The sequence below is a fragment of the Patiria miniata genome, unplaced genomic scaffold (assembly GCF_015706575.1).
Source record: "Patiria miniata isolate m_02_andy unplaced genomic scaffold, ASM1570657v1 HiC_scaffold_27, whole genome shotgun sequence".
NCBI classification, from domain to species: Eukaryota; Metazoa; Echinodermata; class Asteroidea; order Valvatida; family Asterinidae; genus Patiria; species Patiria miniata.
Window position 1 is genome coordinate 7463330 of NW_024037066.1, and position 22134 is coordinate 7485463.

The 22134-nt window shown below is 40.7% G+C and overlaps 1 protein-coding gene across 8 annotated transcripts in view; it reads left to right on the forward strand.

Moving 5' to 3' along the window:
• Positions 1–19009, forward strand: part of LOC119734341 (neurogenic locus notch homolog protein 1-like) — a 43451-nt gene extending 24442 nt beyond the window's left edge. For 5 of the 8 annotated variants that reach the window (XM_038207796.1, XM_038207803.1, XM_038207802.1 and 2 more), the window contains 32 exons: positions 85–222; positions 647–775; positions 1555–1818; positions 2097–2228; positions 2707–2844; positions 3269–3397; positions 4190–4453; positions 4732–4863; positions 5343–5480; positions 6907–7035; positions 7818–8081; positions 9359–9490; positions 9969–10106; positions 10531–10659; positions 11453–11716; positions 12426–12491; positions 13006–13071; positions 13274–13339; positions 13655–13738; positions 14090–14152; positions 14440–14520; positions 14605–14673; positions 14833–14901; positions 15016–15114; positions 15579–15719; positions 16119–16246; positions 16455–16680; positions 17269–17359; positions 17491–17600; positions 17696–18018; positions 18192–18272; positions 18722–19009. In XM_038207796.1, the coding sequence (XP_038063724.1) occupies positions 85–222; positions 647–775; positions 1555–1818; positions 2097–2228; positions 2707–2844; positions 3269–3397; positions 4190–4453; positions 4732–4863; positions 5343–5480; positions 6907–7035; positions 7818–8081; positions 9359–9490; positions 9969–10106; positions 10531–10659; positions 11453–11716; positions 12426–12491; positions 13006–13071; positions 13274–13339; positions 13655–13738; positions 14090–14152; positions 14440–14520; positions 14605–14673; positions 14833–14901; positions 15016–15114; positions 15579–15719; positions 16119–16246; positions 16455–16680; positions 17269–17359; positions 17491–17600; positions 17696–18018; positions 18192–18272; positions 18722–18769 (4331 nt within the window). In that variant the 3' untranslated portion in view covers positions 18770–19009. The remainder of the gene's footprint in view (positions 1–84; positions 223–646; positions 776–1554; positions 1819–2096; positions 2229–2706; positions 2845–3268; positions 3398–4189; positions 4454–4731; positions 4864–5342; positions 5481–6906; positions 7036–7817; positions 8082–9358; positions 9491–9968; positions 10107–10530; positions 10660–11452; positions 11717–12425; positions 12492–13005; positions 13072–13273; positions 13340–13654; positions 13739–14089; positions 14153–14439; positions 14521–14604; positions 14674–14832; positions 14902–15015; positions 15115–15578; positions 15720–16118; positions 16247–16454; positions 16681–17268; positions 17360–17490; positions 17601–17695; positions 18019–18191; positions 18273–18721) is intronic. The other 3 variants (XM_038207797.1, XM_038207798.1, XM_038207801.1) reach the window with 3 other exon arrangements.
• The last annotated feature ends 3125 nt before the right edge of the window (positions 19010–22134 follow it).

The window sequence follows — 22134 nt, forward strand, 5'->3', positions numbered from 1 at the left end:
CTGATTTTAAAGAAAAATAAAAGGGCTACTGCAGTGATAATGTGTTTTTTTTTATCTGAATCTGACATTTCACTTGATTTGCAGTTGATAGCGGTAGCCTGTGTGGGACGGGCGTTGTTGGTTGTGATTGCATTACTGGCATTGATTTTATCAACGGAATGGCAGTGACGACTGTGCGATGCTCCTGCAGCGTTGGATGGGGCGGACCCACCTGTCAGACAGGTACAAAATGTCACCACTAACAATTAGAAATGTGTCATTTTCATCAACTCAATTCAATTCACTTTGACTTTATTATCCCTGACAGGAAATTCCATTGGCCTTTTACATTGAACAAGTTAATGACAATTTTAAGAACCTTCCATATTCACTATTCCAATCCCATGAATTCGGAAGACTGTGTTAAAAGATAAAATACTGCACAGAACCTAAAAAAAGACCCTTTTCTTCTTATTTTTACCTTTTAAATAACTAAAGTGAGCAAGGAACATTTCTTTCAAGACGTAAGGCCTGTCTTGGGTGTGTGATGTGGAGAACAAGGCAGTTTCGAAATCCGATGAATGAAGGACTGTGAGCCTTTTTTGAGTTAACTTGTTGTGTTTGTGGAAGGTACTCTCGATCTTTTTGTTATTATTCTCTCGGACAGAAATAAACTGTGGGGCTGACACACCGACATCTGTCTGCGTAAACGGTGGAACATGCATCGAGATTCCACTTTCCCGGAATGGTCGTCGCAAGTGCAGATGCTTGTCTGGATTTACGGGCAAAGTCTGTGGTAAATACCCCCCCCCCCACGGCCCCAATCCCTTAACTATCTTGGTTTATGACACAGAGTCCAGATTGTTGGTTCTTCAAATTAAGTGTGTGGATTCACATTACATTCATGCTTGCTGGTAAAATTGTATTACTATGGTGGGTGATAATGGAGGAAGTTCGAAATGGCTTGCGTTGGGGTGCCTTAGTGGTCATTGGGAAGGATTGGTTTTTAGGAGGTACGTGGTTCGAATCCTGTCTAAAGACTTCCCTTTTTTTTCAGAAATAAAAAAAAGTTTAACAGTTGCAAAAGGGCAACTTTGAAAGATTTTATTATTGCGCTAGAATTTGTGCCATTGAAGTTATTTTAAAAAGGCCAAAAAAAGTCTCCGGTTTCAGGTCTACGTGCGCATCACCGTAGCCATGCGCGTCGGCAAAATTAAAAAGTTTTTATTTTCAATGTAAGATGATGTCTCAAAACTGCCAAACTCACTGGTTTGACTGGAATCCTGCTGCTGCACACTTTTTACGTGTTTTAAGATAGGGTTATGATCGAGTGTAAGCTTAGTGGGGCCTCTCTTGACTCCCATATAATTTTGCACTAAATTTAGTCGGGCACCATTTGCAGACGGTGTTTTAATTTTGTAATTTGTCTGGAAGCCAGACTTAGGGAGCGATGGTCGTGTATCCTGTAAACGCATGATAACCCCATTGTCATTTCTCCTGCATGTATATTCTAATCGTGTACTCCGTCGTTGTATAGTACTCGCACGACAAACATACTGTCTTATATCATTGCAGAAATTACTTGTCCAGGTGACATTCAAGTTTACGAATTGTCCGGTCAAGGACGAGCAAATGTGGTGTGGTCACCTGGGCTGTACAGCAATCACACCAAGTTTGGTGCATTGACCGCAAACGACTTCATCTGCACGAATCAGAGTGGCCATCGAGTGTCGTCTGGCGGCTCGTACTTGCTGGGCGAGAGCAGTGTGAGTTGCCAGCCGAATCGGACTGTTACTCGCTCGAGAGGATCCTGTGAGTTCACCGTCACAGTGCTGCCAGGTAATATATCAATTCTCTTTATGCGCCTATCAATTGTTTCCCCCACGCCTCCCCCGGGCTGTCCCACCCAAGACGTGGGGATTGTTACTTTTGCTACTACAGAAAGATAGCAAAATTAGAAAGTAACATGTGACTCGCTCTCGGCCAATTGAAGACACAGAATCTGTGGGTGAGGTCTTTTAATGAATGATATCATTGATGTGGATATCTAACGGAAAGCAGACGACAATTTTCTGGCCAACGTATAGACTTACTTTTCCATGGTTTCCTTAATGTAGACATCGACGAATGTTTTGAGCTGACTGATCGCTGTGATGAAAACAGCCGTTGCAATAACACTGTAGGGGGGAGCTACGAGTGCATTTGTGACGAAGCCTACGTACTAAACGCCGACCGACGCTCTTGCACTGGTAAGAAATACTATCCAAAGTTTAGTAATGTTTAAATCAGGAGAGGTGTTGCTTAGAAAATGGTCCAACTCGCATTCCAATGACAATAGATTGCAGTCAGCTGTTGTTGGCGTACATTTGACTGTTTTGCTGTCTAACATGGACTGCAGCATTTTTAAAACGTGTATCATTACTTATCAATAATTAACAGGAACGTTTGTCAGGAATGTTTGAAGGAAAGATTTAACAGCCTTCCAAGTTCATTCTCAGGATATTGTCATTCTCAACACTTCTCCAGCAACTTCAGTTAATTTTCAAATAACGCTTGGTATCTCGCAACCACATGTTCAAGTCAAACTTAATTTGGGACACAAAAACGCGCACTCCTTTATATACTGACGATTGCTCCTTATTCCTGATTTTAAAGAAAAATAAAAGGGCTACTGCAGTGATAATGTGTTTTTTTTTATCTGAATCTGACATTTCACTTGATTTGCAGTTGATAGCGGTAGCCTCTGTGGGACGGGCGTAGTTGGTTGTGATTGCATTACTGGCATTGAGCTTATCAACGGAATGGCAGTGACGCATGTGCGATGCTCCTGCAGTGTCGGATGGGGCGGACCCACCTGTCAGACAGGTACAAAATGTCACCACTAACAATTAGAAATTTGTCATTTTCATTAACTCAATTCAATTCAATTTGACTTTATTATCCCTGACGGGAAATTCCATTGGCCTTTTACATTGAACAAGTTAATGACAATTTTAAGAACCTTCCATATTCACTATTCCAATCCCATGAATTCGGAAGACTGTGTTAAAAGATAAAATACTGAACAGAACCTAAAAAAAGACCCTTTTCTTCTTATTTTTACCTTTTAAATAACTAAAGTGAGCAAGGAACATTTCTTTCAAGACGTAAGGCCTATCTTGGGTGTGTGTTGTGGAGAACAAGGCAGTTTCGAAATCTGATGAATGAAGGACTGTGAGCCTTTTTTGAGTTAACTTGTTGTGTTTATGGAAGGTACTCTCGATCTTTTTGTTATTATTCTCTCGGACAGAAATAAACTGTGGGGCTGACACACCGACATCTGTCTGCGTAAACGGTGGAACATGCATCGAGATTCCACCTTCCCGGAATGGTCGTCGCAAGTGCAGATGCTTGTCTGGATTTACGGGCAAAGTCTGTGGTAAATACCCCCCCCCCCCCCACGGCCCCAATCCCTCAACTATCTTGGTTTTTGACACAGAGTCCAGATTGTTGGTTCTTCAAATTAAGTGTGTGGATTCACATTACATTCATGCTTGCTGGTAAAATTGTATTACTATGGTGGGTGATAATGGAGGAAGTTCGAAATGGCTTGCGTTGGGGTGCCTTAGTGGTCATTTGGAAGGACTCGTTTTTAGGAGGTACGTGGTTCGAATCCTGTCTAAAGACTTCCCTTTTTTTTCAGAAATAAAAAAAGTTTAACAGTTGCAAAAGGGCAAGTTTGAAAGAATTTATTATTGCGCTAGAATTTGTGCCATTGAAGTTATTTTAAAAAGGCCAAAAAAAGTCTCCGGTTTCAGGTCTACGCGCGCATCACTGTAGCCATGCGCGTCGGCAAAATTAAAAAGTTTTTATTTTCAATGTAAGATGATGTCTCAAAACTGCCAAACTCACTGGTTTGACTGGAATCCTGCTGCTGCACAATTTTTACGTGTTTTAAGATAGGGTTACGATCGAGTGTAAGCTTAGTGGGGCCTCTCTTGACTCCCATATAATTTTGCACTAAATTTAGTCGGGCACCATTAGCAGACGGTGTTTTAATTTTGTAATTTGTCTGGAAGCCAGACTTAGGGAGCGATGGTCGTGTATCAAAACCTGTAAACGCATGATAGCCCCATTGTCATTTCTCCTGCATGTATATTCTAATCGTGTACTCCGTCGTTGTATAGTACTCGGACGACGCAGACAAACATACTGTTTTATATCATTGCAGAAATTACTTGTCCAGCTGACATTCAAGTTTACGAATTGTCCAGTCAAGGACGAGCAAATGTGGTGTGGTCACCTGGGCTGTACAGCAATCACGACAAGTTTGGTGCATTGACCGCAAACGACTTCATCTGCACGAATCAGAGTGGCCATCGAGTGTCGTCTGGCGGCTCGTACTTGCTGGGCGAGAGCAGTGTGAGTTGCCAGCCGAATCGGACTGTTACTCGCTCGAGAGGATCCTGTGAGTTCACCGTCACAGTGCTGCCAGGTAATATATCAATTCTCTTTATGCCCCTATCAATTGTTTCCCCCATGCCTCCCCCGGGCTGTCCCACCCAAGACGTGGGGATTGTTACTTTTGCTACTACAGAAAGATAGCAAAATTAGAAAGTAACATGTGACTCGCTCTCAGCCAATTGAAGACACAGAATCTGTGGGTGAGGTCTTTTAATGAATGATATCATTGATGTGGATATCTAACGGAAAGCAGACGACAATTTTCTGGCTAACGTATGGACTTACTTTTCCATGGTTTCCTTAATGTAGACATCGACGAATGTTTTGAGCTGACTGATCGCTGTGATGAAAACAGCCGTTGCAATAACACTGTAGGGGGGAGCTACGAGTGCATTTGTGACGAAGCCTACGTACTAAACGCCGACCGACGCTCTTGCACTGGTAAGAAATACTATCCAAAGTTTAGTAATGTTTAAATCAGGAGAGGTGTTGCTTAGAAAATGGTCCAACTCGCATTCCAATGACAATAGATTGCAGTCAGCTGTTGTTGGCGTACGTTTGACTGTCTTGCTGTCTAACATGGACTGCAGCATTTTTAAAACGTTTCATCATTACTTATCAATAATTAACAGGAACGTTTGTCAGGAATGTTTGAAGGAAAGATTTAACGGCCTTCCAAGTTCATTCTCAGGATATTGTCATTCTCAACACTTCTCCAGCAACTTCAGTTAATTTTCAAATAACGCTTGGTATCTCGCAACCACATGTTCAAGTCAAACTTAATTTGCAACACAAAAACGCGCTCTCCTTTATATACTGACGATTGCTCCTTATTCCTGATTGTAAAGAAAAATAAAAGGGCTACTGCAGAGATAATGTGGTTTTTTTTATGTGAATCTGACATTTCACTTGATTTGCAGTTGATAGCGGTAGCCTGTGTGGGACGGGCGTAGTTGGTTGTGATTGCATTACTGGCATTTACTTTATCAACGGAATGGCAGTGACGACTGTGCGATGCTCCTGCAGCGTTGGATGGGGCGGACCCACCTGTCAGACAGGTACAAAATGTCACCACTAACAATTAGAAATTTGTCATTTTCATCAACTCAATTCAATTCAAATTGAGTTTATTATCCCTGACGGGAAATTCCATTGGCCTTTTACATTGAACAAGTTAATGACAATTTTAAGAACCTTCCATATTCACTATTCCAATACCATGAATTCGGAAGACTGTGTTAAAAGATAAAATACTGCACAGAGCCTAAAAAAAAGACCCTTTTCTTCTTATTTTTACCTTTTAAATAACTAAAGTGAGCAAGGAACATTTCTTTCAAGACGTAAGGCCTATCTTGGGTGTGTGTTGTGGAGAACAAGGCAGTTTCGAAATCTGATGAATGAAGGACTGTGAGCCTTTTTTGAGTTAACTTGTTATGCCCCGCGGCGAAGCCGAAGGGGCATACTGTTTCCGCCTTGTCCTTCCGTGGGTGGGTTGGTGTGTGGGTGTGTGTGTCCGGACAAATCTTGTCAGCGCGATAACTTGAGAAATACTTTACATATTAACTTCAAATTTGGTTTGTGGATTGTCCTTGGTAATCCTAAGAAGCCTTTTGCATTTGGGGCCGAAAGGTCAAGGGTCAAGGTCACAGTGGCTGAAACAATAGAAATTTTGTCAGCGCGATAACTTGAGAAATACTTTACATATGAACTTCAAATTGGGTTTGTGGATTGTCCTTGGCAATTCTAAGAAGCCTTTTGCATTTGGGGCCAAAAGGTCAAGGGTCAAGGTCACAGTGGCTGAAACAATAGAAATTTTGTCAGCGCGATAACTTGAGAAATACTTTACATATGAACTTCAAATTTGGTTTGTGGATTGTCCTTGGCAATTCTAAGAAGCCTTTTGCATTTGGGGCCGAAAGGTCAAGGGTCAAGGTCACAGTGGCTGAAACAATAGAAATTTTGTCAGCGCGATAACTTGAGAAATACTTTACATATGAACTTCAAATTTGGTTTGTGGATTGTCCTTGGCAATTCTAAGAAGCCTTTTGCATTTGGGGCCAAAATGTCAAGGGTCAAGGTCACAGTGGCTGAAACAATAGAAATTTTGTCAGCGCGATAACTTGAGAAATACTTTACATATGAATTTCAAATTTGGTTTGCGGATTGTCCTTTGCAATCCTAAGAAGCCTATCGCATTGGGGGTCAAAAGGTCAAGGGTCAAGGTCACAGTGGCTAAAACAATAGAAATCTTGTATTTATTCTGAGATCATAGGGATTAGGGATTAATTCATATAAAACCTACAGAAGACACTAATGCTGTCAATGAACGTTCCATTTGACCAAGGTACATGTAAGTTGATGTTAGAGTGGTGTTATGTCATGGAAACAGTCACGGTTGCGGGGCATTTGTGTTTGTAAACACACCTGACTTGTTGTGTTTATGGAAGGTACTCTCGATCTTTTTGTTATTATTCTCTCGGACAGAAATAAACTGTGGGGCTGACACACCGACATCTGTCTGCGTAAACGGTGGAACATGCATCGAGATTCCACCTTCCCGGAATGGTCGTCGCAAGTGCAGATGCTTGTCTGGATTTACGGGCAAAGTCTGTGGTAAATACCCCCCCCCCCACAGCCCCAATCCCTCAACTATCTTGGTTTTTGACACAGAGTCCAGATTGTTGGTTCTTCAAATTAAGTGTGTGGATTCACATTACATTCATGCTTGCTGGTAAAATTGTATTACTATGGTGGGTGATAATGGAGGAAGTTCGAAATGGCTTGCGTTGGGGTGCCTTAGTGGTCATTGGGAAGGATTGGTTTTTAGGAGGTACGTGGTTCGAATCCTGTCTAAAGACTTCCCTTTTTTTTCAGAAATAAAAAAAAGTTTAACAGTTGCAAAAGGGCAACTTTGAAAGATTTTATTATTGCGCTAGAATTTGTGCCATTGAAGTTATTTTAAAAAGGCCAAAAAAAGTCTCCGGTTTCAGGTCTACGTGCGCATCACCGTAGCCATGCGCGTTGGCAAAATTAAAAAGTTTTTATTTTCAATGTAAGATGATGTCTCAAAACTGCCAAACTCACTGGTTTGACTGGAATCCTGCTGCTGCACAATTTTTACGTGTTTTAAGATAGGGTTACGATCGAGTGTAAGCTTAGTGGGGCCTCCCATATAATTTTGCACTGAATTTAGTCGGGCACCATTTGCAGACGGTGTTTTAATTTTGTTATTTGTCTGGAAGCCAGACTTAGGGAGCGATGGTCGTGTATCGAAACCTGTAAACGCATGATAGCCCCATTGTCATTTCTCCTGCATGTATATTCTAATCGTGTACTCCGTCGTTGTATAGTACTCGGACGACGCACGACAAACATACTGTTTTATATCATTGCAGAAATTACTTGTCCAGCTGACATTCAAGTTTACGAATTGTCCGGTCAAGGACGAGCAAATGTGGTGTGGTCACCTGGGCTGTACAGCAATCACACCCAGTTTGGTGCATTGACCGCAAACGACTTCATCTGCACGAATCAGAGTGGCCATCGAGTGTCGTCTGGCGGCTCGTACTTGCTGGGCGAGAGCAGTGTGAGTTGCCAGCCGAATCGGACTGTTACTCGCTCGAGAGGATCCTGTGAGTTCACCGTCACAGTGCTGCCAGGTAATATATCAATTCTCGTTATGCGCCTATCAATTGTTTCCCCCACGCCTCCCCCGGGCTGTCCCACCCAAGACGTGGGGATTGTTACTTTTGAAGTGACAAAATCCCCACCCCTCGGGCAAAATTTAAGTGACAATCCCCGACCATGCCCCGACTTACATACGCGGGGCGCACTAGCGATTGCCTTTCTATGTAGTACGCCAATGTTAACAGTGTAATTGGAGTGACCAAAATCCCCACCTTGGGACATGAAAAACGTGACCAAATCCCGACATCGGACCTGGGGTGGGGGGGGGGGGGCATTTGATAGGGGCATTAGTTCTGTTAAAGGGACTAATTTTACTTAAGAACTTATATATAATGCCCGTACAGCTAGAACAGCTTCACATATACTTACGACTCAACAGCTAAACATGCCAGAGCAACCCCAGTACAGCTAAACAGACTTTGTACTAATCGCCTAAGCAATTACACATGCGCAGAGTACAAGTAATTCACCTACTATCTCTGCTTTTACCATCTTCCAATGAGGAGCACCCCAAAAAAATCAATTATTTACACATTGTTTACTGTAGGCTAGATATTTCTTGAAACTTCTTTGAGTTAATGGTAGCCATGATCATGAAGATCATGAAACTCCCTTAGGCCTATGTGTGTTGGTGTTAGTAGACAATAGTAAATGGCATACAACATGCTTTGGGGAACATTATACAAATATTGAATGCTTCGAGTGGTGTAGTAAAACTAGCCTCCCGAGGTGATCCATGGCCATTCTATTTTCCCGAGGCAAACCACAGATTCTGCTTGATTTTAATATTTTAAATTATTGAAATCTGAACACAGTTGAAATAAACTTCAATTTCAATACAAAATCGGTGGAAAATGTATTTCTCTCTTCCAAACTACCCCTTCACAAAATGTTTGAACCCAACTCTGTGGCACGCTCTCTTTGGAACAATACGCGCTACCACAACGCGCTACGCGCAACGCGCACACAAGCATCCATTTGCACACAAATACCGCGCCGTGGAAATAGTACTTTGGTTGCCAATGGTATAGTACTTTGGTTGCTACGGGTATAGTACTTTTGGCCGTGCACAGAAAGATAGCAAAATTAGAAAGTAACATGTGACTCGCTCTCGGCCAATCGAAGACACAGAATCTGTGGGTGAGGTCTTATAATGAATGATATCATTGATGTGGATATCTAACGGAAAGCAGACGACAATTTTCTGGCCAACGTATAGACTTACTTTTCCGTGGTTTCCTTAATGTAGACATCGACGAATGTTTTGAGCTGACTGATCGCTGTGATGAAAACAGCCGTTGCAATAACACTGTAGGGGGGAGCTACGAGTGCATTTGTGACGAAGCCTACGTACTAAACGCCGACCGACGCTCTTGCACTGGTAAGAAATACTATCCAAAGTTTAGTAATGTTTAAATCAGGAGAGGTGTTGCTTAGAAAATGGTCCAACTCGCATTCCAATGACAATAGATTGCAGTCATCTGTTGTTGGCGTACATTTGACTGTTTTGCTGTCTAACATGGACTGCAGCATTTTTAAAACGTTTATCATTACTTATCAATAATTAACAGGAACGTTTGTCAGGAATGTTTGAAGGAAAGATTTAACAGCCTTCCAAGTTCATTCTCAGGATATTGTCATTCTCAACACTTCTCCAGCAACTTCAGTTAATTTTCAAATAACGCTTGGTATCTCGCAACCGCATGTTCAAGTCAAACTTAATTTGGGACACAAAAACGCGCTCTCCTTTATATACTGACGATTGCTCCTTATTCCTGATTGTAAAGAAAAATAAAAGGGCTACTGCAGTGATAATGTGTTTTTTTTAATCTGAATCTGACATTTCACTTGATTTGCAGTTGATAGCGGTAGCCTGTGTGGGACGGGCGTTGTTGGTTGTGATTGCATTACTGGCATTGATTTTATCAATGGAATGGCAGTGACGACTGTGCGATGCTCCTGCAGCGTTGGATGGGGCGGACCCACCTGTCAGACAGGTACAAAATGTCACCACTAACAATTAGAAATTTGTCATTTTCATCAACTCAATTCAATTCACTTTGACTTTATTATCCCTGACGGGAAATTCCATTGGCCTTTTACATTGAACAAGTTAATGACAATTTTAAGAACCTTCCATATTCACTATTCCAATCCCATGAATTCGGAAGACTGTGTTAAAAGATAAAATACTGCACAGAACCTAAAAAAAGACCCTTTTCTTCTTATTTTTACCTTTTAAATAACTAAAGTGAGCAAGGAACATTTCTTTCAAGACGTAAGGCCTGTCTTGGGTGTGTGTTGTGGAGAACAAGGCAGTTTTGAAATCTGATGAATGAAGGACTGTGAGCCTTTTTTGAGTTAACTTGTTGTGTTTATGGAAGGTACTCTCGATCTTTTTGTTATTATTCTCTCGGACAGAAATAAACTGTGGGGCTGACACACCGACATCTGTCTGCGTAAACGGTGGAACATGCATCGAGATTCCACCTTCCCGGAATGGTCGTCGCAAGTGCAGATGCTTGTCTGGATTTACGGGCAAAGTCTGTGGTAAATACCCCCCCCCCCCCACGGCCCCAATCCCTCAACTATCTTGGTTTTTGACACAGAGTCCAGATTGTTGGTTCTTCAAATTAAGTGTGTGGATTCACATTACATTCATGCTTGCTGGTAAAATTGTATTACTATGGTGGGTGATAATGGAGGAAGTTCGAAATGGCTTGCGTTGGGGTGCCTTAGTGGTCATTGGGAAGGATTGGTTTTTAGGAGGTACGTGGTTCGAATCCTGTCTAAAGACTTCCCTTTTTTTTCAGAAATAAAAAAAAGTTTAACAGTTGCAAAAGGGCAACTTTGAAAGATTTTATTATTGCGCTAGAATTTGTGCCATTGAAGTTATTTTAAAAAGGCCAAAAAAAGTCTCCGGTTTCAGGTCTACGTGCGCATCACCGTAGCCATGCGCGTCGGCAAAATTAAAAAGTTTTTATTTTCAATGTAAGATGATGTCTCAAAACTGCCAAACTCACTGGTTTGACTGGAATCCTGCTGCTGCACAATTTTTACGTGTTTTAAGATAGGGTTACGATCGAGTGTAAGCTTAGTGGGGCCTCTCTTGACTCCCATATAATTTTGCACTGAATTTAGTCGGGCACCATTTGCAGACGGTGTTTTAATTTTGTTATTTGTCTGGAAGCCAGACTTAGGGAGCGATGGTCGTGTATCGAAACCTGTAAACGCATGATAGCCCCATTGTCATTTCTCCTGCATGTATATTCTAATCGTGTACTCCGTCGTTGTATAGTACTCGGACGACGCACGACAAACATACTGTTTTATATCATTGCAGAAATTACTTGTCCAGCTGACATTCAAGTTTACGAATTGTCCGGTCAAGGACGAGCAAATGTGGTGTGGTCACCTGGGCTGTACAGCAATCACACCAAGTTTGGTGCATTGACCGCAAACGACTTCATCTGCACGAATCAGAGTGGCCATCGAGTGTCGTCTGGCGGCTCGTACTTGCTGGGCGAGAGCAGTGTGAGTTGCCAGCCGAATCGGACTGTTACTCGCTCGAGAGGATCCTGTGAGTTCACCGTCACAGTGCTGCCAGGTAATATATCAATTCTCTTTATGCGCCTATCAATTGTTTCCCCCACGCCTCCCCCGGGCTGTCCCACCCAAGACGTGGGGATTGTTACTTTTGAAGTGACAAAATCCCCACCCCTCGGGCAAAATTTAAGTGACAATCCCCGACCATGCCCCGACTTACATACGCGGGGCGCACTAGCGATTGCCTTTCTATGTAGTACGCCAATGTTAACAGTGTAATTGGAGTGACCAAAATCCCCACCTTGGGACATGAAAAACGTGACCAAATCCCGACATCGGACCTGGGGTGGGGGGGGGGGGCATTTGATAGGGGCATTAGTTCTGTTAAAGGGACTAATTTTACTTGCACTTTAATGGAAAAGGGCAGTCTTTATAAAAACTATGGGAAGGTTAAACCCCTCCCCCGCCCCTACCTGCTGGCTACGCCTATGAAAGGGGACTGAATGGGGATCCCCTGTGGATGTTTCACAAAAAAACAAACATCATTTTTATTGCCTTTTTTCAAATTCTAAGCAGTAGAGGGGGTGGGGCAATAAAAGGGAAGGGGAGGGGGAATGCCTTACAAAGTTACATGAAATCAAACACTGCCAATACATTGGCATATTGTTCACGTCGTTTTTTACACAAAAAAAGAATCCAGTTTTCACATTATTTTTCGGTGCCTTAGTTTCCTTTTTTTTTAAAAATGTTTTTCACACAAATTCATGTAGCATCATCATCAGGGTCTGGGTCTGGGCAACCTTCTGGAGACGGGTCTGGTAATGAAACGACTGAAGGTAAAATGCATTCCTCTCTCCAACTGAGATTGTGACACTTTATAAAATATTGTTTATTCGTAGTGTCATTGATCTTTTATAAGATGGAATTTTGCGTCAGGGTGATATATATCAAATTAGGTTTTGCCCTTCACCATCGTTTAAACACTGTATACTCAGTGTGTTACCTCCCGAGTGAAAGTTGGAAAAAAAATCACTCGGGTGGGACTCGAACCCACGACCTCCTGCTTTCTAGTGCAGATGTCTTACCACTCGACCACCGGTTGGCCAGTTTGAATCTGATGTACATAACAGTACATATGCAGTGGGTACTGCATAAACTATTAGAAGATGGAATTTTGTGTCGGGGTGATATAAATCAAATTAGGTTTTGCCCTTCATTGGTCTTCATTTTGAGCATTTACAATCGTGCATGCCTATCAGACATACAGAATCATTATCCAGTTTTCAAGGTGTTTTTAAAACTCGGTGCATCATTATTTTTGTTTAATGTATTTTGCACAAATTCATGTAGCATCATCATCAGGGTCTGGGTCTGGGCAACCTTCTGGAGACGGGTCTGGTGATGAAACGACTGAAGGTAAAATACATTCTTCTCTCCAACTGAGATTGAGACACTTTACAAAATATTCATTTATTCATTTGTGTTATTGGTCTTCATTTTGAGCATGTACAAAAATGCATGCCTATCAGACATACAGCATCATCATCATCCAGTTTAAATTTTTTTTTACACTTGATGCATCATTCTTTTTTTATGTATTTCGCACAAATTCATGTAGCATCTTCTTCGGGGTCTGGGTCTGGGCAAACCTCTCGAGACGGGTCTGGTGATGAGACGACCCAAGGTAAAGTCTTTTCCTATCTTCAACTGCAAGGGCAGATCCAGGGGGACCCCCCCCCCCCCCAAAAAAAAGAGACGTCACAATAAAGGCATGCATTAGGTTCCACAGCCACCATCTTTTCCTTAAGAAATATGGTCAAAGTAGTTTTGCATTGATGAACTTTGGTGGCCACCAAACAAAAAATAATTAAATCCCACATTCACATCTTCATTCTCATTCGGTATTAAATGATTCATTCATTTGTATATGGCCCCTTTCCCAATTTGGCATCCAAAATGTTCAGAACATTCAAACTGTTGTACTATAATTTTTTACAAGCAATGGATTTCACTCCGACAAGATCATCATTGAGTTCTGGGCAAAGCTCTACTGCAGCCGCAGTAATCGATCCAACCATGCAAGGTGAGTGCCTTGTCGAACAAAGAAACAATTGCCGTCCGGAGAATTAGGGGAACGAAAGTAGTTTTGACAAAAGGCGTCTAATTTCAGAAATTTCACAATTTCTGAAAAAAAGTGCTTTTTACAAGTTCACCAAGAGTTTGTTTATTAGAGTTTAAGTCACCAAGAACTCACTTTTAACAATGGAAACATAATATTGGGAGAATTACACAATTGAACAAACAAAAGAAAAAAGGTGTAGGATATTTCGCTCACCAAATTAATCATCCTATTGATATTTTTTTGGAACAAAATATTGATCAATTTGTAGAGTGAGAGATTTATTCATTAATCTGAATCATTTGATAACTACAGCATCGGAGTCGGTGACTGATAGTCCAGGGGGAGACTCAACAACAGAGGGCGCCCCACCGGAAGGTAGAGCACCGTCGAATTTTTCACTTGATTTTGTTAATGAAAATACTTTTTTAAGCTCAGCTTTTTCTGTATTCGTAATGCATGTGTAAGGTTTAGTGATATACTGTGTGTTCAATCGATTAGGTGTCTTCATCGTTTGTCGTATATTTGAGGATTATAGAAAAGAGCCGTCACTTTATTTTTTTTTTTTGAATATTCAATTTTATTGCGTTCTTAGTCAAAGTTTACTGCAAAACATTGTCATTTTAACGCGATTATTATGCGCTACGTGTACATTACAATAACAGTAGGAACATCATCAGATGCCAACGCGTTGACTCAAGAAATAGACTCGAGTACAGAGGCTTCTAATGCTGAAGTCACCAAAGGTAAAAATCCATTCTTATTTCCTAGTGACATTATTACGTCGTGCGAGACATCTTCATTTGGCATTATCTTCTTTCTTTCAACAGCACCTCACCAAACAACTAATTCTGCCCCAATGGTGGACTCGTTGACAACAGAAGCTGCACGACCAGCAGGTGAGCTATCGTTCCCCGGACTACAGTGTTGCATTAGGGTTTCCAATAGTATACACCTGTTGTAATAACACTAATTTACAAATATCTCTGTTTATGACCTACTGCGTTTTCAGTTTATATGATTGAATGATGTTATTTTTACTTTATGGTTTCTGGTAGATTCATCAACTGTCGAGATCACAACTACTCGATCAGTAGTAGATTCCTCAACCGCGCCTCCTCCTGAAGGTAAACATTAGACTATACTCACCCGGCTCGAGTGGCCACTTCCTTTTGAAATTGATTGCCTATGAAGTTTACATCAGTTTGAAAACAACTGTTCCTTGTATTTTTTTCTCCCAGAGTGTCCTTTGACCCAAGCAAGCTGCCAAGAAGGTACATTTGATGCTGACCATTGTGAGTGCGTCTGCCCAATGATGTTATCGGGAAGATTTTGTCAAGGTAATTTTTCCATCGACTTTTAAAATACGTCTTGTTATAATAATAATAGGCACTTAAGAACGCTCTTATTAATAAACTAAATCACAGCGTTTACAGTTTTATTATTACCCCTGATCATTGGGCCAATTAAACATTCCAAATGCCATCTTAGCTCCCTGGGGAGTATACAGCTCGATGCTGCCTGTTAGGCGCAAGCAAGCTAATTCAATCACAATAACCATCTCTGCCCTCACAGGTACCCATTTACTCCTGGGTGGAGAGAAGCAATGAGTGACAAAGTGCCTTGCCCAAGGGCACAGGCACCATAGCCGCAGGCTGGACTCGAACCCACAACCTGCAGAATTACCCGCAGACCACGAATTCAAAGCCCTTAACCACGAGGTCATGGCACGCCACAGACTTTTCTGTCTCTTACTTCTTTCAATATCTCGATATACTTCTCCGAATACGTTCTTTTCTTGCAGTTTCCAACCCATGTTTGGTTAACAGCCTTTGCCCTGGTGACTCCCAGTATTGTGTTGCGAACGTCCAATCCGATAACGGCTACACGTGCGTTTGCAATTACTTGGACGGTTACATCATGAACGGAAATGGCTTCTGCATAAGTATGATCCTTTGTTCTTTGTTATAAAATAAACGGGTTCAAAACTGTTATTATTAGCAAACCCCGACACACAGAACCTTGGGAAAGTGGTGGTGGGGTGGGGGATGGACGACCCTCCCCCTTCAACCAGGCTGTGTATTTCCATTTATTTTTGAGAAATGAAAAGGTCTACTTCATGGTAAAAATGATGCTCCCCTCCCAACAGCCTGGCTACGGCCCTGCAATATTATTAGAAGGATAATTACAAGAACCTTTCTATTTGAATTCAGTTTCTATGTTCAAGGTTTTTTCAAGGTTTTGTCCCTTTTTAATTATTTGTGACTCACTAAACTCGGATACCACACAGCTACTGAAAGTGACTTGTAGGTCTATTTCAACTGCACTCTCGCATTCTATACAGGGAAGGTTGCTCGCATTTTTCGGCTTCGAGTGTTTGGTATCAATGGAGATCCTGTCGGCTTCATTCAGCAATTCATTAATCCAAGCTCTGCTGCGAGTACAGAGGTTTTAACCGTTGGTCCTAAAGTGGTGAGTCGTAAAATTCTGTATTGAAAGCAGTATTGAATTTTGCACGAATGCCTCGATCTATCATGATAAACTTTGTTATTTAAGATATCCCCATTGTTCATGCTGAAATGTACTAGCATTTTGTACGATTTCGTAATAAAACTGTTTAAAAGGTACAGTTCTCAACCTGATCGTAAAATATTGCAGTGTCAATTTTTGTTTGTCTTAGATCTTCTTCTTTCTAAAACGAAGCGTACTCACATCAGCGGTGGAAGATGTGGTAGGCATCCGTGTGGTTAGTGGAGGCAGTATAATCGTCGAGTTTGTGGCATTGTTTCCCGATGAGAACTCCGCACCGACTGTCTCAACTCTACAGAATGTCCTCCAAGAAACCAGGACGTTGGATGATGGCTCTGACAATCTAGAAGTCGACACCCAGTACGTCACTGACAGCCGTACGTTACCTCCATGTTTATATCAGAACCAAAACAAGTATTATCACTGCTCTGAAAGTAGTCACCAGAAGTCTTTGTGAAGAACCAAACATTCGGATTCGATTTGGAAAAAAATGTAGAAATGCCTTCACTATGGCATCGTTTGTAATAATAAAGAGGTATTACGTTATTATTAGCAGAGCTGTCAGAAAAAAATGTTGATGTTTTAACCGACTTTGATGGTAGTCCAACATGATAGGTTGATAAAGGCCTCTGGTAAGAACCTTAAGGTAGGGGAAAATAAAAAGCGGAAATGAGCAAGAAGCAAAAAAAGGTATCCATAGTTTTTGTGGTCTAAGTTGTCTGATAGGTACCTACATTTGTGAGAGATGATAATGAAAACATTTTACCAATTTGTATGAATGGGACTGAGGAGGCAGTCAAACCAAATCAAAAGGCAGAACAAAAAGCAAACTTGCATGAAAGGTATCTGTTCATAATCTCGAGGTTATAGCCGCTTCATGTGGGAAGTTATTTCTCTTGTGGTACGTCAGCCACCTTTTTTTGGAGACTGCCCTAACGGATATAAATGAAATGTGTTTTTGACAGAATCGTCTACAAGCTGCCCGCAGGACTACTGTAGCAATGGTGGGTCGTGTGATGTATCGGGACTGTTCCCTGTTTTCGCTTTCACCTGCAGGTATGTCCAACTTTCTGTTGTTCTCTGCTTTGTACATTGTGCGTGGTCCTCTGTTTGCCTATTTGTACTCGCCTAAACAATCTGGTTCAGGCCCTGGCAATGTGTCGATTACATATTTATCTTATCCATAGGTGTGCAACCTCGTTCACCGGTGAGCAATGCGAATCAATCGTCCTGGCTCCTGCTACCGATTCACCGATGCCATCAACAGTTGAACCACTCACCGAGTCTGCTACCCAAGGTAAGGCCCTGCTATCAAATTCCAAGTTACATGGTATGCAGTGCTGTGTCAAATTTGTGTTTGATGGTTTTGGTATCTCTTTTGTTGATTTACAGACGTCTCTACAGTTTTAGTTCTCGTCCTCGTCTTCTCTGGCCTGCTGTTACTCGTCTTCATCTTGGCCATACTAGTCTGCCTCCACACCTTGATGAGACATCGCTATCGTGCTGGTTACGTCTCCAGATATGAGCAACCTTCGGACCCCTACTGGACTTGGAGGAATGATCCAATTCCTGTGTTCTCCACCAATGTGGTACCTGACTACGAGCAGTCTGGCTACTACGGTGACTTCAACAAGACTCTCTTCTTGGGAAGAGACGAGGACCGGAGAATGCGCCGACTGCATCAGGTCATGAGTCACTCACCTTACTTGCAGCAGGTACAAAGTCTTATCTTTTCTATTTTCGAATATAGTTCAAAATATCAAACCAGAATATGAACTATATAGGCACTGTGCTGAGAATAAGTGTCGTGGATGGAATGGATTTCGAAATTGAAGACTGCAGTTAAATAATGTCCACTTTACTGATAATGTTTTATCTTCCAATAAAGGGCCTAATGGATTTGCCCAGCAAACATGCAGGATACTACATGGCCACGGGGCACGACGCCTACTACCAAGAGAACTCCAGGGTAAGCCGTTGAAGCGATTTTCAGTATATTTAGGTTTTTTAAGAGCTAAGCGTTATGGCGAATTTCAATAAGCCCAAAACACAAAGTGACCCTCCCTCGCATAACTAGTCGGAAGTCGTACACAACCGTTTTTTGAGATACAGCCATAGAATATTGCAATGATGAATATTTTGCACTGAAAACACCTATAGCTCCGTCAGATTTTGTCCGATGCCCATTATTCCATACATTCATTGGAGAGCTTTAGTATTCAGTGTCATTTCCAATGACCCCCAGCTGTGCAGGAGGGTCAAGAATGAGACGCAAACTGAGTTTGTCATTCCTAGATCCATAATGATCTAAGAAAGAATTTTGTATCTTATAATCCTCCACGTAATTATCCTGATATGGCTGCGCTTTAACTGTAGACTTGGGTATCATTGTGGAGAAATCTCGTTTTCTTTCACCAGGATTTGGAAGTAGCCGGGCGTGTGGTCCGCAATCCTAATCCCTACTAGATACGGCGTCAACTTGACCAGTGATGACCACTATCAAGAGGATTGAATCTTGGAGGTGTTTTTTGGTCAAGACAAAGCTTGTATTATAACACCTCGCCCACAGATTCTGTGTCTTGATTGGCCGAGAGTGAGTCGCATGATACTTTCAATTTTTGCTACCTTTCTGTGCAGGGCCAAAAGTACTATACCCGTAGCAACCAAAGTACTATACCATTAGCAACCAAAGTACTATATCCATGGCGCGGTATTTGTGTGCAAATGCATGCTGGTGTGCGCGTTGCTTGTAGCACATTTTGTTCCAAAGAGAGCGCGCCGCAGAGTTGGGTTCAAACTTTTCTTGAAGGGGTAGTTTGGAAGAGAGAAATACATTTTCCTCCAATTTTGTATTGACATTGAAGTTTATTTCAACTGTGTTCAAATTTAAATAATCTAAAATATTAAAACCAGACAGAATCTGTGGGTGGAGTGTTATAAAACAAATATTGACTGCTTTATCTCGTGGTGAAGTAAAACTAGCCTCCCTCGGTGATCCATGGAGCATTCTATTTTCCCTCGGCTTCGCCTCGCAAAAATAGAATGTCCATGGATCACCTCGGGAGGCTAGTCTTACTACACCACGAGATAAAGCAGTCAATATATGTACATTTTGTAATTGAAAAAGGTTAGTATTGGAAAAAGTACCACTTGTGAACTAGTCAAAGGATCTTGAGAACGAGGCATCACGTGGATCCATCTAATTGAAGGGTCGCCTATAATGATAAGTTTGGAAGGGAACACATTCTGCATAATTTCCCTTCCATTTTGGAATTAAAAACTAGTGTTTAGGTCATTATTATGGTGTATAAGGATTGCCTTATTACGGTATGGAATAACATAACTCGATTTAGTATAATGTAAGTTTATTCAGATTAATCACAGGTTGTGTTTTTATTATAAAATCACAACATATAATTTGTTTGAAATATTTTTTGTATGCAGATGCTTGTTTGAAGACGAGGGGTATATTTTTATTTGTATTATTATTACATGTATCATGGTGTGATATTTTGTGTAAAATGAAGGTTTACTTTTTTTTACGGATATTGTATACCATGTAATGGCAACTCATAACATACTGGATATCATAGTTGTAAATATTGTATTTTATTCACACAATTAAATTTGTCGATAAGTATAAAGACCACAGTGTTAAAGCCAATAGGCCCGACCAATAAAAGGGAATCACCACGATTTCACATAGGAAACTCATACCATCACTGAAATCAAGCCAGCCGGGACTGAAGAAGTTTTGTAGATTCAGTTTTGTAATCAGTAGGCCTATAGCATTATATCTATAATAGAGGGGTGATTGCCATATATTTTATGCTATAAACATTGATTACTATATGCTTTGATTTGTGTAGTGTAAGGGATCATTCACAGATTGTGATTACATACATGTTTACCTTTTCAAGATTAGCTGTGTTGATATACATTTGTTCTTTATTCGGTTATATTTTTTAACGTTGATAATTGATTTTTGGGTAGATTTGGGATATGTGTATAATGGTGAAGTATTGTATGTTATCCCGCGAGTGGAACACGGAATAATGTAGTGCGTCTGTGTCCCACATACCACGAGGCCAAAGGCCGAGTGGTATGTGGGACACAGACTCCCTACATTTTCCGTGTTCCACGAGCGCGAGCGTGATAACGAATTTATCTTCAAGCAAACTTGACGCACAGTACAGTTGGAACGAGCACGCTTTACACGGACATTCAGCAGTTTAGCGTATGTAGCTGGAATGTCGCTCGCATCTTGGAACAGCGGAATATGCGAAGTGCGGTATGGACCGTGGCCGTGCTACATAGTTATATGTAGCACGGCTTGTTGCCATGGATTGACCAATCAGGATCGAGGATTCAAGTTTACTTGAAGATAAATATATATATATTTACTGCAGATATATTATACTGGCAGTGTTGAATAAATTACCATATGATATCAGTGCAAAAATGCTTGTAACTATGAAGAGTGAAATATGTTTGAAATTAAAAGAACCCCACTTTTTAGAGAAACATGATGATTTAAATGCCGTCGAACATTGTGTAACACATTTATATTTTCTTTATACTGCACTTGACTTCTCAAATATATGGTCAAAACATGAATTGTTTATTAAGTGACGTAGGTCCATCGCAGATTTGTCGCCCTGAAGGGTTTTTCTTCACGTTTCACATGCCTGTCCCTTCGTGAAAACGGTGGCTTATTTAGGTCGATTGAAAAACAAGGGTCAAAGTTAATATTGTACTCAACTGAATATATATTTAAATTTAATAACACTCGAAACTGACGTAAATACGACTGACTAATGGGCAAATCAGATGTTTATTTCAGATTGTAAGGGTGAACCTTGCACGTTTATCCAAAAATGGGCAAAATCAGATGGTTATGAAAAACTGCCAATTGTAAGGGGTTAACCTTGCATTTGTAGCAAAATTGGGCAAAATCAGATTTTTATGGAAAAAAGTAGACTGTAGGCCTCCTAAGGGGTTAACCTTGCATTTTTATCAAAGATGGACAAAATAAGATGTTTATGAAAAATTTAAGATTGTAAGGTTTTAACCTTGCGTTTTTATCCAAAAATGGGCAAAATCAGATGTTTATGAAAAATTTCAGATTGTAAGTGGTTAATCTTGAATTTGTACCAAACTAAAAATTTTCATGAAAAATTTATAATTGTATTGGGTTAACCTTACTTTTTTAGCAAAATTGGGCAAAATCCAATTTATGAAAATTTTAAATTGTAAGGGTTTACCTTGCATTTTTATCCAAAATGGGCAAAATAAGATGTTTATGAAAAAGTTCACATTGTAAGGGGTTAACCTTGCATTTGTAGCTAAATTGGGGAAAAAAAATTGGGAAAAAATTCAGAGTGTAGGCCCCTAAGGGTTTAACCTTGCATTTTTATCTAAAAAGAGCAAAATAAGATTTAAAATTGTAAGGGGTTAATCTTTCATATTGAGCAAAATTTTGGAAAATCAGATTTTTATGAAAAATTTCAAATTGTAAGGGGTTAACCTTGCATTTTTAGCAAAATTGGGCAAATTCAGATGTTTATGAAAATTTCACTAATTGTAAGGGGTTAACCTTGCATTTTTAGCAAAATTGGGCAAATGCAGATGTTTATGAAATTTTTACTAATTGTAAGGGGTTAACCTTGCATTTTTAGCAAAATTGGGCAAATTCAGATGTTTATGAAATTTTCAGATTGTAAGGGGTTAACCTTGCATTTTAAGCAAAATTGGGCAAGTCCGATTTTTATGAAAAATTTCAAAATGTAAGGGGGTTAACCTTGCAGTTTTAGCAAAATTTGGACCAAATC